At 37.9% G+C, this 19,578-nt stretch overlaps 1 protein-coding gene across 11 annotated transcripts in view; it reads left to right on the top strand.

Moving 5' to 3' along the window:
• GOLGB1 (golgin B1) overlaps positions 1–19,578 on the top strand; it is an 86,214-nt gene that overhangs the window by 33,571 nt on the left and 33,065 nt on the right. For all 11 annotated transcript variants that reach the window (XR_004349578.1, XM_032629686.1, XM_032629678.1 and 8 more), the window contains 2 exons: positions 16,652–16,766; positions 19,413–19,486. Coding sequence is in view for 10 of the 11 variants with exons in the window: in XM_032629686.1 (XP_032485577.1) it covers positions 16,652–16,766; positions 19,413–19,486 (189 nt within the window). In the remaining variant the exon portion in view is untranslated. The remainder of the gene's footprint in view (positions 1–16,651; positions 16,767–19,412; positions 19,487–19,578) is intronic.

A 19,578-nucleotide genomic window follows, 5' to 3' on the forward strand; every position in this document is an offset into this window, starting at 1 on the left:
AGTTGAGAAATCAATTTTGGTTTTGGTAGACTGAGATTTGATCAGGTTTAAAGTATACAATTCAGTCTAACCAAACTTAAAAGTCTATTGTAGAAATCATAATGCCCACATTAATCAGTTAACAGTAAAAAGTTTAATTTCCTGTTGATTGGCCAGTATATTCTCTCTGCCTTCTATAAAAGTCTCCGGGGAGCTAGATTTTAATCACCAGAAAGCTGCTTATTGAGCTTGAATATCAGAACAAGGAGAGTTAGTTTGATGATCTTAATTAACTAGTGTCAAGCTGGGATAACTGGATTAATTCATCTCCATTATAAGATTATACCCTTCCAAACTGACAGATATAGGGGTCAGCAGAGTCCCATAGTTCTTGGGCAGTACTGTGCACTGACAAAAATTTTTCCTTCCTGGTTTTTGGCATCTAGGCTTTCCAATCTCTTCTATTCTCCCATTCTCAACTTTTTCCTCCCGTGTTTTGTTAAGACATTTTTCAGCAACTCTAAAAAATTCAGATTCCATATATATGTTTTAGCATACAGAATTTTTCTCTTTCTGACTTACTTCATTCTGTATGACAGACTCTAGGTCCATCCACCTCACTACAAATAATTCAATTTTGTTTCTTTTTATGGCTGAATAATATTCCATTGTATATATGTGCCACATCTTCTTTATCCATTCATCTGTCGGTGGGCACTTAGGTTGCTTCCATGTCCTGGCTATTGTAAGTAGAGCTGCAATGAACATTGTGGTACATGACTCTTTTTGAATTATGGTTTTCTCAGGGTATATGCCCAGTAGTGAGATTGCTGGGTCGTATGGTAGTTCTATTTTTAGTTTTTTAAGGAACCTCCATACTGTTCTCCATAGTGGCTGTATCAATTTACATTCCCACCAGCAGTGCAAGAGGGTTCCCTTTTCTCCACACCCTCTCCAACATTTATTGTTTGTAGATTTTTTTGATGATGGCCATTCTGACCAGTGTGAGGTGATACCTCATTGTAGTTTTGATTTGCATTTCTCTGATGATCAGTGATGTTGAGCATCCTTTCATGTGTTTGTTGGCAATCTGTATATCTTCTTTGGAGAAATGTCTATTTAGGTCTTCTGCCCATTTTTGGATTGGGTTGTTTGTTTTTTTGATATTGAGCTGCATGAGCTGCTTGTAAAATTTGGAGATTAATCCTTTGTCAGTTGCTTCATTTGCAAATATTTTCTCCCATTCTGAGGGTTGGCTTTCCATCTTTATGGTTTCCTTTGCTGTGCTTTTAAGTTTCATTAGGTCCCATTTGTTTATTTTTATTTCCATTTCTCTAGGAGGTGGGTCAAAAAAGATCTTGCTGTGATTTATGTCATGGGGTGTTGGACCTATGTTTTCCTCTAAGAGTTTTATAGTGTCTGGCCTTACATTTATGTGTTTAATCCATTTTGAGTTTATTTATGTGTATGGTGTTAGGGAGTGTTCTAATTTCATTCTTTTACATGCAGCTGTCCAGTTTTACCAGCACCACTTATTGAAGAGGCTGTCTTTTCTCCATTGTATATTCTTGCCTCCTTTATCAAAAATTAGGTGACCATATGTGCGTGGGTTTATCTCTAGGCTTTCTATCCTGTTCCATTGATCTATCTTTCTGTTTTTGTGCCAGGACCATACTGTCTTGATTACTGTAGCTTTGTAGTATAGTCTGAAGTCCGGGAGCCTGACTCCTCCAGCTCCTAAAAAAAAAAGTGGTTCTGAAGAATGTAAGGGCAGGACAAGAAGAGAATAGACTTGAGGACATGGGAAGGGAGAAGGGTAAGCTGGGAAGAAGTGAGAGAGTGGCATGGACATATATACACTACCAAATGTAAAATAGATAGCTAGTGGGAAGCAGCCTCATAGCACAGGGAGATCATCTCGGTGCTTTGTGACCACCTAGAAGGGTGGGATGGGGAGGGTTGGGGGGAGACGCAAGAGGGAGGAGATATGGGCATATATGTATATGTATAGTTGATTCACTTTGTTAAAAAGCAGAAACTAACACACTATTGTAAAGCAATTATACTCCAATAAAGATGTCAAAAAAAACAAAAAATAAATAAAAATAAAAACAAAAATTCAAAGAATTTCATGGTGAACACCTGCATACTCACCATTTAGATTCTATTAATATTTACTATATTTGCTTTATCATATATCTATCCATTTATCCATCTACCAATTCATCTTAATTTTTTGTACATTTCACAGTAAGTTGTAGACATCAGTAATTTTTCTCTAAATATTTCAGCATGCATATCATTGACTAGATTTTAATATTTGTTTATAATTCTTTTTCTTTTGAAGTGAGATTTACAAAACATGAAATGTTCAGGTATTAAGTGTACCATTCATTGAGTGTTGTCAAATGCGTTACCCAAATCCCTATCAAGATATATCACCCTACAAAGTACCCTTTTTCAGTCAACCGCATTACTCCCCTCCAGAGATGAACCAGTGTTCTATATTTTTACCGTAGATTAATTTTGCATGTTTTATATCCTATAAATGTAATCGTACATTTGTGTTATTTTGTAGAAAACTTCTTTCACTCAGCATATTTTGAGATTCATTTATATTATCGTATGTATCATAATTTATTCTTTTATATTGCTGAGAAGTATTCCATTTTATGAATATACTGTATTTTCCTTTTGCATGACTGTGCTATAATTTCCTTTTGATGGATAACTGGTCTTTTTATGCTTTGGGTATTATGAATTAAGCTGCTATGGACATTCTTGTACAAGTATTTGTGTGGACATATGTTTTCATTTGTCTTCATTAAATGCTAGTTGAGGAATTTCTGGGCCATAGAGTAAGAATATATTTAGCTTTATAGGGAAATGCTGGATCTTCTTCCAAAGTGATTATATTGTTTATACTCTCACCTAAAATATATGAGAGTTCTAGTTGCTCTGCATCTTCTCTAAGATTTGGTATTATCAATTTTTAAAATTTTAGCCATTTTAATGGGTGTGTAGTGGTAAGTCAGTGTGGTTTCAATTTGCATCTCCCCAATGACAAATGACGTTGAACATGTTTACTTGAGATTCTTGGACATTTGTATATCTTCTTTTGGTGAAGTATCTGTTCATGTCATTTCCTCATTTTAAAAATTGAGTTTTTTGCCTATTTATCAAGTTGTAGTAATTCTTTATATATCCTGAATGCCAATTTATTATCAGGCATGTTTGGTAAATATTTTCTCCCATGCTGTGTCTTGCTTCTTTTTCTTTTTTAATTTTTTTAAATTGAAAATCACATATTGAATTTTTTTTATTAAAAGTAGAATTTCTTTTTTAATATTTATTTGGTTCCACCGGGTCTTAGTTGCAGCAGGTGGGCTCCTTAGTTGCAGCTCACCGGCTCCCTAGTTGTGGCATGCGAACTCTTATTTGCAGCATTCATTTGGGATCTAGTTCCCTGACCAGGGATCGAACCTGGACCCCCTGCATTGGGAGCGTGGAGTCTTATCCACTGCAGCACAAGGGAAGTCCCAGTGGCTTGCTTCTTATCCATTTTCTTCATGATGTTCTTTAATTAGCAGACATTTAAAATTTTGATAAAGTCTATTATTTATCATATTTATCATCTTTTTTCTGGTTATAATTTTCTTTGTCCTGTGTGTGAAACCTTTGCTTAACCCCAAGTCATGAAGATATTCTCTTATGTTTTCTTCCACAAGCTATATAGTTTTAGCTTTCACAGTTAAGTCTCTGAACCTCAATAAATTTTTGTGTGTGGTGTAAGATAAGGGTCAAGTTTTATTTTTTTCCCTATATGGATATCCAATTGTCTCTGCACCATTTCTTGAAAAGACTTTACTTTCCTCATTGGATTGCTTTGGTACCTTTGTTGAAAACAAATGATTAATAGGTCTATTTATGAGCTTTCTAGTCTATGAGCTTTCCAGTCTAGTGTAGCCAATTCTTAGGCCTGTATCATATTTTTTTTCGGGCAAGGCTTTATTGGGGCAACAGGGGGAAGTGAGAACAAGTAACAGAGTCCCTTGCTGGCTGGCTCCCTGAGGGGAGGCAAGCTTGTTCCTTATATGGGGTGAGGGTAGGGGTGTGTCCAGGGGTCTTGCTGGAGGGGTGGCTTAGGTGGTTTGCCCACCCCTAAGGTGGTGTTGTAGCATATGCTCAGTACCCTGCTTTTGCTCCCAATACCCTGTTTTTGCTCCAAGCTCTTCAAAAGTGGCAGTTGGGTGTTTTTGGTCTCTTTGTATCTTTTGGGTCCAGAATTTGCTCCAACTGCACATGCACGCAGTTATTTTTAGTCCCATATAGTTTCTTTGTATTTTGTTGCTGGAGGAGATGTTTGTCGAGGTGCAAGCACTGCAGCAAAGGGTCCTAGGTCCCAGCCTATCTCATCCCCTGCTGAGAGACTCTACACCCTTATTCTTAAGGGGTAAGGGAACGAAGGTCTCTTCTTCTGAAACTTCTTCCTGTATAAGGGGACAGGGGCCACAGACCCTAGCCCCTAGAGGTGTAGAAGTTTCTTGCTGACTGTCCCAAGGACCTGGGCCACTTTCTGCTGGAATGGGCTGAATTCCTTGAGCCATCATGAGCCTTACTTCAAATTGTCAGAGCCCAGAAGACACAAACTCAGTCAAAAGCTTAAACAAACAAGGGCTGTAAAGGAGAAAAACAACAATAGCCATTAAAGGGCCTAGGAAGGGAAGGAACCAGGTTACTTTGGGAGGGCTTCCTTAACTGTTGACCTGACAGGAGAGGCAATGTCACCCCTGCCAAGAAGCCATTCTGTTTGGGTATATATTTTTGTTAATCTCGGGGTTAAAGTTCAACGTTTCTCTACTTTTAGAATGGAAGGTCTGCGTTGGTCCCAGCTCTCCTTTTTGGACCGAAAAGTCTTAGTCACAGGTTTACAACAATAGGGAAGACAACAGAGTACTAGACAAAATATAGTCTAAATCAGTATGACTGAAAAGAAAAGGGTTATGAGAAAACAAAAACCTCCTGCCAGAAAGCTTTTTATTTTTTTTGCGGTACGCGGGCCTCTCACTGTTGTGGCCTCTCCCGTGGCGGAGCACAGGCTCCGGACGCGCAGGCTCAGAGGCCATGGCTCATGGGCCCAGCCGCTCCGCAGCATGTGGATCTTCCCAGACCAGGGCACGAACCCGTGTCCCCTGCATTGGCAGGCAGACTCTCAACCACTGCGCCACCAGGGAAGCCCCAGAAAGCTTTTTATACCTTGTGGTATCCAGGAGAACAAACTGGAGAACCAGTTTTCAGTTTCCCTGCCCATATTGAATAGTGAGGATTGGTGGTTAATTGTCTGCTGAAACCAGGTGGTTTGTTGTCAGATATTCTCAATGTTGGTTTCTACCCGGTACGGGCATCAGGGCTGTTTTCTTTGCCTCCCGATGTGCCCTGTTCCCTTAGGTAATTTGAGAATTTTCCTTTTGGTGCCCACAGCAGTCAATAACTTCGACTAGTGTTGATTTTTGAGCACTTCTATGAGTTGTAATATCTCAGCCCCATATGTTACAGTGGAATTTTTTGCATTTAAAAGTCCTCTTTCTTTCCAGATTAGCTGCATGGGCATGTAAAACAAGGAAGGCATATATATATATATATATATATATATATATATATATATATTTAAAATTTATTCATTTTATTTATTTATTTTTGGCTGCATTGGGTCTTCATTGCTGCTCACAGGCTTTCTCTAGTTGCGGTGAGCGGGAACTACTCTTCGTTACAGTGCGCGGGCTTCTCATTGTGGTGGCTTCTCTTGTTGCGGAGCACGGGCTCTAGGCGCGCGGGCTTCAGTAGTTGTGGCGTGTGGGCTCAGTAGTTGTGGCTCGCGGGATCTAGAGCACAAGTTCAGTAGTTGTGGTGCACGGGCTTAGTTGCTTCGCGGCATGTGGGATCTTCCTGGACCAGGGCTTGAACCCATGTCCCCTGCACTGGCAGGCGGATTCTTTTTTTTTTTTTTTTTTAACATCTTTATTGGGGTATAATTGCTGTGTGTTAGTTTCTGCTTTATAACAAAGTGAATCAGCTATATATATACATATGCTCCCATGTGTCTTCCCTCTTGCGTCTCCCTCCCTCCCACTCTCCCCATCCCACCCCTCCAGGCTGTCCCAAAGCCCCGAGCTAATATCCCTGTGCCTTGCGGCTGCTTCCCCCTAGCTATCTACCTTACTACGTTTGTTAGTGTGTATATGTCCATGACTCTCTCTCGCCCTGTCAAAACTCACCCTTCCCCCTCCCCATATCCTCAAGTCCGTTCTCCAGTAGGTCTGTGCCTCTATTCCTGTCTTATCCCTAGGTTCTTCATGACATTTTTTTCCTTAAATTCCATATATATGTGTTAGCATACGGTATTTGTCTTTTTCTTTCTGACTTACTTCACTCTGTATGACAGACTCTAGGTCTATCCATCTCATTACAAATAACTCAATTTCATTTCTTTTTAAGGCTGAGTAATATTCCATTGTGTATATGTGCCACATCTTCTTTATCCATTCGTTGGCAGGCGGATTCTTAACCACTGTGCCACCAGGGAAGCCCGGAAGGCATATTTTGAGTCTGTATATATATTTATAATTTTCCTTCCCCCAATGTTAAGACTCAGGTTAGGGCTATTAGCTCAGCCCTCTGGGCTGAAGTGTTAGGTGGCAAAGGTTTTGCTTATATAACACTATAAGTGCTCACAGTAGCATACCCTGCCCTCCTGACTCCATCTTTAATGAAACTACTGCCATCAGTAAACCATTCTTCCTCAGGGTTTTCTATGGCCTGGTCTGTTAGATCAGGCCTACAGGCATAAACCTAGTCAGGGGTTTCAAGGCAGAAATGTGTTAGTTCTGGGCCTTCAGCCAGGATTAGAGTAGCCAGATTGAAGGTGTGGCAAGTTTTGAGGGTTAGTTCTGGGGAGTCAAGGAGTAAAGCCTGCTACTTAGTAAGGCAGCCTCCAGTTAGCTAATGGTGGCCTTTAATTTCCAGAATCTTTTGTACTTGGTGAGGGGTCTGGACTTCCAGCGGCTGTCCAAAGGTAAGCTTGTTAACTTCTTCCACTAATAAAGCAGTGGCAGCTACCGCCCAGAAGCAGCCATGTCAACCTTGGGCCATGGAATCTAGTTCTTTGGAAAAATAGCCTATAGGTTGAGGAGCTTCTAGCTTTTGTACAAGGACTCCCATAGCTGTCCCCTGTTTATCAGCTATGTACAAGATAAATGGCTTTTTAAAATTGGGGAGACCCAGAGCAAAAGCTTTGGTGAGGGTCTGTTTGATCTTATTAAGAGCCCTTTCTTGTTCCCCAGTCCAAAGTAGTAGCTCTGTATCTGGGCCTTTAGTGGCTTCATATAGAGGCTTAGCCATTAGTCTGAATCCTGGAATCCAAATTCCGCAAAATCCTGTCATGCCTAAGAAAGTACGAGGATTTTTTTTTTGGTCTTTGGGGCGCTTAGTTCTAATATAGCTTCTTTTCTATCTAGAGATAGCTGTCTGCTTCCAGGGTTTATAATATATCTCAGATATTTAACTTGTTACTTTGAGATTTGTGCTTTTTTCTGAAAGATCCTGTAACCCTGGGTCTCAAGGAAATTAAGGACTTAAATGGTATTCTGATCTGAGGCCTCCGTGGTGGGAACTACATATTAATATGTCATCTACATACTGTAGACTGGCCCCTTCTTTTAGATGTATTTTCCTTAGTTTTTTTTTTTTTTAAATAAATTTATTTATTTATATTTTTGGCTGCGTTGGGTCTTCGTTGCTGTGCGCATGCTTTCTCTAGTTGTGGCGAGCTGGAGTGACTCTTTGTTGCAGTGCGCGGGCTTCTTACTGTGGTGGCTTCTCTTGTTGTGGAGCACGGGGTGCACAGGCTTCAGTAGTTGTGGCACATGGGCTCAGTAGTTGTGGCTTGTGGGCCCTAGAGTACAGGCTTAGTAGTTGTGGCGCACAGGCTTAGTTGCTCCATGGCATGTGGCGTCTTCCCTGACCAGGCCTTGAACCCGTGTCCTGTGCATTGACAGGCAGATTCTTAACCACTGTGCCACCAGGAAGGTCCCTCCCTTAGTTCTTTTCTTAGGGCCTGGGTGAACAAGTGTGGGCTGTCCTGAAACCCCTGAAGCAATACTGTCCAGGTATATTATTGCATTTGACCTGAGTGGGGGTTAGTCTACTAAAAGGCAAACAGATACTGAGATGAGAAATGAACTGGGATGCAAAAGAAGGCATCCCTGAGGTCAAGCACTCCAGGAATCTGGACTAATATAAGGATTGGCCACAAAGGGATGTATAGGGACCACTGCATCATTTACTCCTCTAAGGTCTTGTACTATTCGATATTCCCTATTTGGCTTAACAACTGGCAGAATAGGGGTACTGTATGGAGACTGACAGAGCACTAAGAGGCCACGTCTTAAAAATTTATGGATGAGGGGTTGCAAACCTTTTTTTGCTTCCAACTTTATGGGGTACTGTCTCTTGTTAGAATAAGCGACTTCTGGCTTAAGGCTAATTTTTACAGGTTGAACATTTATAGCCTTCCCAGGGATTCCTTTGTCCCAAACTGCAGGGTTTACTGTGTGTAGAATATGGCTGGGAATAGGCCCTTGTTCTTCCAGTTGATTTGTCTTAGAATCAAGATAAGGGGCTGCTTCGGGCCTCCTAACTGTAATATGGCTCCAAGGGAGCCCAGAACGTCTCTCCCCAGTAATGGGATAGGACACTCAGGCCCAACTTAAAAGGCACATGAGATCAAACACTGTTCAAATAGGCAAGTGAGAGGCCCAGTGAAGTAACGGGTGTGAGGCTTTCCATCAACACCAGTCACAGTACAGCTTTTGGAGGAAGGAGGCCCAGTGTGAGAGATCAGGACAGAGTAAGTGGCTCCATTATCACTTAAAAAATTGATTTTCTTACCTGCTATGTCAAGGACCACCCGGGCCTCCTTGATGGAGATAGATGTCTCATTGCGGGGAGCCACCAGAATCCCCAGGCCCGCTCAGTCGTCCAGCATGGCCATCTCAGGAGAGGGAGCCCCCAAACGTGGTGACACTGAAACAAGAGGTTCAGGTGGCTACTTGTCACCCCAGGGAAGCTGCATTCAGTGGTCCTAGAGGTGCCCAGATCCTCTCCCTGGAAGAGGACAACTGCCCCACATTGAGCACTGTAAATCTGATACTGACCAGGGTTCTTGGCCTTCCCCAATCAATAGAAATTGATTAGAGGCCAGACAAGAAATTCAGGCAAGGCTTTATTGGGGCCCCTGCTACAGCAGGGCGGAGTGAGAACAAGTGATAAGTTCCTTTGTTTGCTGCTCCTGCCTGTATCACATTGTTTTCATTACTGTAGTTTGTAGTTAGTCTTGAAGTCAGGTAGTATAAGTCCTCTGACTTTGTTGTTCTTTTCAAGATTGCCTTGATTATTCTAGGTTCTTTGCATTTCCATAGAAATTATACAATCAACGATCTCAAATTCTATTTGAAGAAAAGAAGAAGCTGGATGGGATTTTGAATTGGCATTGTGTTGAATCTATAGATCACTTTAGGGAGAATTGACATCTTAATACTACTGAACTTTTCAATCCATGAGTATAGTATCTCTCTTCACTTATTAAGCTCTTTAATTTCTTTCAGCAATGGTTTGTAGTTTTGGTTGGAGGAGTTGTGCACATTTTAAAATTTATTCTGAAATAGTTCATATTTTTTAATGCTGTTGTAGGTGGAATTTATTCTAATTTCACCTTTCCAACTGTTTGCACTTTTATGTAAGTATATAATTGAATTTTGCTTATGTGAACTTGATATTTATTTTATTAATTCTAGTCTCATTCTGTAGATTCTTTAGGATTTTCTACATAAACAATCATGTCATCTGCAAATAAAGGCAAGTTTTACTTACTCCTTGCTAATCTTTATGCCTTTATTTCTTTTTCATGCAATGGCTAGGACCTTCATAACACTTTAATAGAAGTGGTAAGACTGGGCCTTCTTGCATTTTGCCTGATCTTAGGGGAGAGTATTTCATATTTTACCATTAGCTGTGTTACTAGTTTCAAGTTTTCATTAATCTTTTTTATCAGATTGAGGACTTTACCTTCTATTCTTAATTTGGTAAGAATTCGTATTAAATTTTGCCAAATGCCTTATCTGCATTTATTGAAATGATCATATGGGTTTTCTTCTGTTCATATGGTACATTACTTTAATTTTTGACTATTAAACCAACCTTGTTTTGTTAGGATAAACCCAACTTAGTCATAAAGTATTATCCTTTATATATATTACTGAATTTGATTTACTACTATTTTGGGAAGCATTTTTATATCTGTACTTATGAAGGATATTGGTCTTTGTTTTGGTCATGAAGATTTTCCTTTGTTTTGTAGTACTTTGTCAGATTTTGGTATTAGGGTTATTATGGCATTAAAAAAATGAGTTGGGGAGTGTTCCCTTTTATTTAAGAGTTTGTGTAAAATTGGTATTATTTCTCAAGAATTTGAAAGAATTCACCAGTGAAACTATCTGGGTCTGGAGTTGACAATGAATTAAATTTCTTTTACAGATATAAGACTAATAAGATTTTCTTTTTCATCTTGTGCCAGTTGGATTTTAGTTTTGTTTTGTTCTGTCCGTTTCATTGAAGATGTCAAATTTTTGTTATAACGTTGGTTATAGTGTTCCCTTTTTTATCCTTTTAATGCTTGTACGCTCTGTAGTGATACCCATCCCTCCCCCAATCCCTATTGTTTTTTTTAATTAAGATATAATTGACATATAACATTGTGTAAGTTTAAGGTGTACAACTTGTTGATTTGATACATGTATATATTGCAATAGGGTTACCACCATAACATTAGCTAACACCTCCATCATGACACATAATTATAATTTCATTTTGTGGTGAGAACATTTAAGATCTAGTCTCTTAGCAACTTTGAACTATATAATACATTATTGTTAACTATAATCACAATGTTGGGTGTTAGATCTTCAGAACTTTTTCATCTTCGATCTGCAAGTTTCTACTATTTGGCCGACATCTCCCCACTTTGTGCTTCATTTTCTTGATGAGACTTTAAACTAGAAATTATTTGACTTTTAAAAAAAATCTTTTCAAAGAACCAACTTTTGGCCTTGTCAATTTTCTCTAATGCTGGTCTGTTTTCACTTTTTTTTTTTTTTGCGGTACGCGGGCCTCTCACTGTTGTGGCCTCTCCCGCTGCGGAGCGCAGGCTCTGGACTGATGCGCAGGCTCAGCGGCCATGGCTCAGGGGCCCAGCCGCTCCACGGCATGTGGGATCTTCCCGGACCGGGGCACGAACCCAAGTCCCCTACATCGGCAGGCGGACTCTCAACCGCTGCGCCAACCAGGGAAGCCCTGTTTTCACTTTTATTGATTTTTGTTCTTTGGTATTTCTTTCTATTTATTTGGGTTTACTTTGCTCTTCTGTTTCTAACTTCTTAAGGTGTAACTTTATATCAAACACTTCAGGTCTTCTTTTCTCATTTAAACATTTAAAGTTACACAGTTCCCTCTTAAGCACATGGTTTGGTATGTTGTGTTGTTATCATTCAGTTTTTGAAGAGTTTTCTAATTCTCCTTATGATTTCTTCTTTGATCATGGACTATTTAGAAGTGTGTTATTTAATATCCAGATATTTGGTTTTATTTCTAGATATTATTATTGATTTCTAATTAATTTCATTATGATCAGGTAATATGTTCTATATGATTTCAGTGCTTTGAAATTTATAGAAACTTGTTTTATGACATAGCATATGGGGTGTCTTGGTGAATGTAGCTTGTGCACTTGTAAAAAATGTATATTCTGTAGTTACTGGCTGTAACATTTTATAAATATCACTTAAATCATAGTATTATTCAAATTATATTTGACTGATTTTTGTCTAGTTGTTGAAACTTGACTGATTTTTTTTAGCATTTGACAAAATTTAATATCTATTCATAATAATAAGTTCTTAACAAATTAGACATAGACAAATGTAGCTTAATGTAATAAAGACCATATACAACAAGCCCACAGCTAACAACGTACTCAGTGGTGAAAGGCTGAAAGCTTTTCCTCTAAGATCAGGAACTAGACAAAGGTGCCCACTCTCATCACTCCTATTCAACATAATAATGGAAGTCCTTGCAAGATCTGGAATAGCCAAGCAGTCCTGAGAAAGAACAAAGAGGGAGGCATAAAATTCTGGATTTCTTTTCTTTTCAATTCTGTGTTCCAGAGATTTGGAGAGGAATGAATGATGAGGATGGCTCTTTTCTCCCTGAAGTCTGGAGCCTTCTGTAGGAGAATCAAAGACTGGAGTTGACTTGAAAGCTGAGAGTTGGAATTATCTGGAGGCTTTTTCAACTCAATTCTGGCGCCAGGAGAAGGATGACTTGAGTTTGCTGACATAATCACATGCCCTTCTCTTGTGGCTTGGCTGGTGTTTTGATTGCTATTTCTTCATTGGGATGATTTAGTTGTTCTTCTAAACAGAAAGTTATGAGATTCCTCGAATTCTAGAGATCAGAAATCAAAATTGGTTTCACTGGCCAAAAGTCGTGATGTCAGCTGAGCTGCAGGGAAGGAGGCTTTAGGGAAGAATTCATTTCCTCATTTTTTCCAGTGACTAGAGCTGTATTACTTACACCCTTGGTTCCTGGTTGTTCTTCCATCTTTAAAACCAGAAGCCTAACATCTCATCTTAGTCATCAGGTTGCCTTCCAACTCTTGAAACTAGACTGATTTTTTTTAAAGAGTTTATTTATTTGTTTATTTATTTATTTGTTTTTGCCTGCGTTGGGTTTTCGTTGCTCCGCTCAGGCTTTCTCTAGTTGTGGCAAGTGGGGACTACACTTTGTTGTGGTGCCCAGGCTTCTCATTGCAGTGGCTTCTCTTGTTGCAGAGTACAGGCTCTAGGCATGCAAGCTTCAATAGTTGTGGCACACGGGCTCAAGAGCACAGTCTCAGTAGTTGTGGCGCACAGGCTTAGTTGCTCCATGGCATGTGGAATCTTCTCGGATCAGGGATCGAACCCGTGTCCCCTGCATTGGCAGGCGGACTCAACCACTGCACCACCAGGGAAATCCTGCATACTTGTTTTTTTTTTTTTTTTTGCAGTACGCGGGCCTCTCACTATTGTGGCCTCTCCCGTTGTGGAGCACAGGCTCTGGACACACAGGCTCAGCGGCCATGGCTCACGGGCCTAGCCGCTCCATGGCATGTGGGATCTTCCCGGACTGGGGCACGAACACGTGTCCTCTGCATCGGCAGGCGGACTCTCAACCACTGCGCCACCAGGGAAGCCCCCTGCATACTTATAAAGTGTACAACTTGATAAGTTTTGACATGCACGAAGCCATCACCATTATCAAGAAAATGAACATATTCATCACCCCCCCAAAGTTTCTTATGCCCCCTTTTAATTTTTCTCTCACATCTCCCACTACCCAGGCAACCACTTGTCTTCTTTCTGTCATTATAGATTAGTTTGTATTTTTAATAAATTATATGTGCTCTTTTTCTTTCCTGGTTCTCTCACTCAGCATACTTATTTTGATATTCATCCTATTGTATGCAGCAAGAATTCATTCCTTTGTATTGTTGAGGATATTGTACCTACCACAATTTGTTTATCCATTTACTTGTTGATGGACAAACTTGGATTGTTGACAATTTTTGGCTATTACAAATAAAGCTTCTATGAATATTCTTTTACAAATCTTTGTTTGGACCTGTGCTTTCTTTACTCTCAGTAAATACCTAGAAGTGAAGTGTCTGGATCATATGAGAGGTTTTAAGACCTTGGCAGTTTTCCAAAGTGGTGTTACCATTTTCTATTCCCAGCAGAAGTGTATGAGAGTTCCAGGGGTAAACCTCACTTGGTAGTGATATATTATCCTTATACTTTATTGAATTCACTTGCTAAAAATTCTATTTGTTTCATAACTATTTGGCTGTTTAGGTTATCTATTTCTTCTTGAGTGAGCTTTGGTGTTTTATATCTTTTAGGGGATTTGTCCATATAAAGTGTCAAATTTATAGGCAAATTATAAAGTTATTCATAATAGTCTATAATTATTGTTTTAATATGTATAGAATCTGTAGTGATGTTACCTCTCCCATTTCTGATATTGGTAATTTGTGTTTTCTTTCTTACACAGGTTAGACTGTCCAGAGGTTTATTAACTTTACTGATCTAAAAACCAGCTTTGAGTTCATTGATTTTGCCTTGTTTTCTGTTTTCTATTTTATTGATTTCTACTTTGATCTTTATTATTTCCTTTCTTCTGTTTACTTTGGATTTGATATCCTCATTTCTTAGCTTCTTAAGGTGAAAGCTGAGGCCATTAGTTTGAGAACTTTCTTATTTCTAATATAGACATTTTGCATTATAAATTCTCCCCAAAAAATCTACTTTAGCAGTATCTCACAAGTTCTGTTGTATTTTCATTTTCATTCAGTTCACAATACTAATTTCCCTTTTAATTTCTTCTTTGCCCCCGGGTTACTTAGTTTCCAGATATTTGGGAGTCATATGTCTAGAGGTCTTTCTGTTATTGATTTTTATTTTAATTCCATTGTGGTCAGAGCACATACTTTATATGACTTGGCTCTTTAAGAATTGATTGAGACTTGTTTTATGGCCCAGAATGTTGTCTGTTTTGGTAAATGTTCTGTATGTACTTGAAAATAATATGTAGTCTGCTGTTGTTTGCTGGAATGTTCTATAAATGCCAATCATGTAAAGTTGATTGATAGTCTTATTCAAGTGTACTATGTCCTTGCTGCTTTTCTGCCTCTCAATTATTGAAATCCCATATTATAGTTGTGGATTTATTTACAGTTCTATCAGTTTTTGCACCATGTATTTTCAAGCTGTGTTATTGGGGGCTTAGACATTTAGGATGTTTATGTCTTCTTGATTAAGTGACCCATTGATATTATGAAATGACCTTCCTTATCCCTGGTGACATTCTTTGCTGTGAGATGTACTTCTTTCTGATATTAATATAGCTATTCCACTTTTCTTTTGAGTAGTGTTAGCATGGTGTATCTTTTTTCACTCTTTAACTTATTTTTGTCTTTATATTTAAAGCTTATATGCAGCATAGAGTTTGAGCCTACTTCTTATCCAATATGTCAATCTCTGCCTTTTACTTGGAGTGTTCAGACCATTTCCATTAATGTTGTCGTTGATATAGTTTTAAGTTTCTCACCTTGTTGTTTGTTTTCCATTTTTCCAACTGTTGTCTTCTACTTTTCCTTCCTTTTAAAAAATTGGTTGAGTATTTTTTATGACTCTGTTTTTCTCCCTTTTCAGCATATTAGCTATAATTCTTTATTTTATGATAGTGACTGCATTAGAGATTATAGTCTGCATTTTTATCACAGTTACCTACATATAATATTGTGCTTCTTCAAGTATAGAATAAAAGCCTTACAATTATATACTTCTATTTCTTCACTCTTGGGATTTATATTATTATTATTTTACTTATGCATATATTATAAACAAAAAGTACAAAAATATAACATGTTATAAACAAAAATTTTTATTTTTGTTTAGTCATTTATCTTTTAGAAGATTCAAATAATAAGAAAATAAATCTTAACTACCATTGCAGTTACCATTTCTGGTACTTTTCTTTAGGATAGATCAAGAGTTGGCTGTCTTTTTCCATAAAGGGTCAAATGGTAAATATTTTAGGCTTTTAGGCCATAAATAAAACTTTATTTACAAAAACAGGTGGGAGGCTCCAAATTTTGCCAAACTCTGGTGTAGTTTCATATTTCCATCTGGTTTTGTTTTCCTTCTGCCTAAAGGACTTCTTTTAATGTGGGTGTACTGTCATGAGCACACAAGTCTGCTGGTGATGGGTTCTTATAGCTCTTGTATGTTCGAAGACATTTTTATCTCTCCATTGTTTTTGAAAGATATTGTTAAAAGCTGACTAGAGAACCTACATCAATAGGTTTTTTTTTTCTCTTTCAGTACTTTAAGGCTATTACTCTACTATCTTTTTTCTTGCATTTTGTTTTTGACAAGAAGTCTGTCATCCTTGTCTTTTTTTTTTTTTTCCTGGTTGCTTTTAGGATTTTATCACTGGTTTTGAGCACTTGGGTTATGATGTGCCTTTGCATAGTTTTCTTCATGTTTCTTTTGCTTGGACTTTGAATCTCTATGTTTATAGTTTTCATCAGTTTGGAAAAATTTCTGCCGTTAATTAGTCAAATATTTTTTTTGACCCTCTCCCTTCCTTTGGAGATTCCAATTACACATATATTAGATTACTTGAAGTTTTTCCAGAACTCATAATGCACTTTTAGTTTTTTGGATTCTGAAAATTTTCTTTCGTGTGCAGTAGACTTGGAATTTCTCTCTTTGTAATCCAGACTTCAGTCTTAAATTCAAAAGCCAATGAATTGCAAATTTGTGTGAAAGATTTTCTCTTTCTATCTTCAGATGAAAAGTATTACTTTAAAGGTTACCTAGGCAGATAAGTAGATGCTATTTTAAAAGTATTTTCATGGCTGGAGAACTTTTAGAAGACAAAAATGCCAGAGGCTGTCTGGACATTAGTATGAGAGTTTTGTACTGGAGAATCATTAATTTGTTGTCTTTCTACAATTTAGGCAGTCACTGAGGAGAGTATTGCCTTTTTGCAGAAGAGAGTGGTAGAACTAGAGAATGAAAAGGGAGCCTTGCTCTTTAATTCTGTAGAGCTGGAGGAGCTGAAAGCTGAGAATGGTACGTATAAATGAAAACCATAATTCTCTGACTTCTTAACCCACAAGTGCCTCTACTTTTATCACTATATATGTATAACATGTAGATTCTCTGATTCTATGATAATAAAGATCTTAGACAGCATGGCTGGTAATTATTGAAGTTAGGATTAATACACATGAAACAATTTAAGCACAATACCAGTGTTTACATAAGTATAACATTTTGCAGTATGGGCTATAGATGCTGCAGGAGATCTGTACTATATTCATTTTGGAGTGGCCAAGGAATCTTCTCAGAAGTATGGCTTGAATAGGACCTTAATAAGACAATGAATTTTTAAATAGCCAAAATAAAGAGAGAAAAGACTTTCCCAGTAATAAATTTGTGGGGTGAGATAATAGAGATCAGTATAAATAAAGGTTCAGAGGTAGAAACCATTTTGGCTTTTGCTCATAGTATATACTGCTTAGAACCTTATCCCTTTTCTTTAGCTTGGCTAATTCTTATTCATGTTTCAGGCCTCAACTAGGCCATTATCTTTTTCAGGAAGTCGATCCTAATTTCCCAAAGTTGGGTTAAATGCATTTTTGTGCTTCCAAATTGCATTCTTTTAACATTGCATTAAGATCATCTATTTATAATTTTATGTCTTATATTATAAGCTCTTTAGAGATAAAGTATAAGCTCTTCAAAGGCAGGGGCCCTTTTTTTTTTTTTTTTGTCTTTTGCTTTACCAGGAACTAGAATAGTACCTGGCAAATGAGTGGCTGCTGAATAAAGTTTTGTTTGATTGAACTAAATTTAGCACTTTATTCTATTGGACTGTGTGTGAAGAGTTAGTAAGAATGAAGATAATACCTCCTTCCATTTGTCACCTGCTTCATAAGGACCTTATGGTTTTAATAACTTGTAGTCAATAACGTTTTACTTATCTATTTTATCCTGGAGTAACTGACTACCATGCTTTATCTTTAAGAGTGAGAATGAATACCAAATAAAGTTTGTACCATTTCCTAAGGTCTATAGCCAATATTTCCAACTTAACCATCTTACAGTTCCACTTAGCTATAAACTAGGGATCATATACCTTTATTAGACTAGTCCCACCTTTGCTGATAAAGAAAGAATGCCACAAATTCAGTTCATTATTCAACCCACTGAAAATACTTCTTTGAGATCTTATCCGTGATGCTTATTTTGTAGTTTTGCAAGCAGTCCCTGTCACTTTCATGTAGCTCACTGTGGTTTAGAGGTTATGTGAGTTCCATTCTCTTTGTTCTTTCCTGCAGGGGTCACTGGACTTGTTTTCTGTATTAGTTTTTGGGTCTGGTCTCATAGGTTACCTTTGCTTTATGAGTCATGTTCTATTAAACTCACCTTTTGTGCTTCCATTTCTGCCACTGTGCTCCTTCCTCAAATAATCTTGTGAAATGTCTGAACATATTATATACAGTCTTGAATTCATTTGTTTCATAAATGTTCATTCATTCATTCAGCAAATATCTATGGTGCCTTTCCTATGTACCAGGCACTAATTTAGTTGCTAAGCATATTGCTGTGAACATATTAGAGGACCAGACAGGCTATAAACATGTATATACATAAGAAAATTTCAGGGAGTGATAAGTATTAGGATAAAAATAGAACAGGCTACTGCACATGTGCCTGGGGGAAGAAGAAAGTAGCCTCAGAGTGGTTAGGGTGGGCCTCTCTGAGCACTTGATACCTGAATGATGAAAAGGGGACAGCCATGCAAAAAGAGGCTGAGCAAATCGAATCCCAAGCAGAGAAGAGCAGTGCAAACACCCTGAGGTATGAATAAATTTGATATGTTTGCAGACAGTGTTCTTGGGATTAGAGGGAGCAAAAAAGGGGTAGTACAAGCAGAGGAGTTTGTAGAATAAGTGGGGTCAAATCACGTAGGTCACGTTAAGACATTTGGATGTAGTGTAAAAAATATGCTTCTTTTGTTTGTTTCTTTAGTATATTTGTCTTAACTTCTCAGAAAGAGTATAAACTTCTTGGGGGCTTATTAATACTCAATATTTTTATCCTCCAAGGTACTACTACTGTTTTTAAATACACACTTTGTAAACATGGGGTGGAACTCAGAAGACTGAATTCTGATCCCAGCTCTATGAACTAGCTGTAGGTCATGGCATTTCTTTGTTTCCTCATATGGTCATTGAGGAGATTGGATAGCTCCCTTCTAGTGCTAAAATTTGACGTCCTTATGAAAATATGTGAAAGAATGTTGAAGACATTATAAGTGCTATATTAATACATTATAATATGGATACAGAGGGTTATAGATAAATTAAGTTAAATTTATTGCCCTAGAAGTCCCAAATTATGCCACAGAAATAGCTGCTTTTTGTCATATGCTCTGGCATTTTTATTCCCTTTAAAGCCTTCCACTATTTATTATACTTCACTCAGGTTAATAATTAATACCTAGTACCATTCTATCTTATATCTCATCTTCTCATCTTCTTTTGCAACTTCTTTAATAAAATAAACGTTTTATCTCCCCCAAACTATTGTATCTGTTCTTTCCTCTTGGTTATTTCATGCATCTCAAATAGCCACATACACAGTCATATCTCTGTTTTTTTCAAACACTCTACATTTATCTTCTAAGGATATTTATTTTGTGACTTTCAGAAAAACTGTCCTCTCAGATTACTCTCCTAGAGGCTCAGAAGAGAACTGGAGAGGCAGATAGAGAAGTCAGTGAGGTAAGTGATGCATTCTTTTTTTTTTAATGATTTATTTTATTTATTTTGGCTGTGTTGTGTCTTCGTAGCTGTGTGTGGACTTTCTCTAGTTG

This window comes from Phocoena sinus, chromosome 4 (genome assembly GCF_008692025.1).
Source record: "Phocoena sinus isolate mPhoSin1 chromosome 4, mPhoSin1.pri, whole genome shotgun sequence".
NCBI lineage: Eukaryota > Metazoa > Chordata > Mammalia > Artiodactyla > Phocoenidae > Phocoena > Phocoena sinus.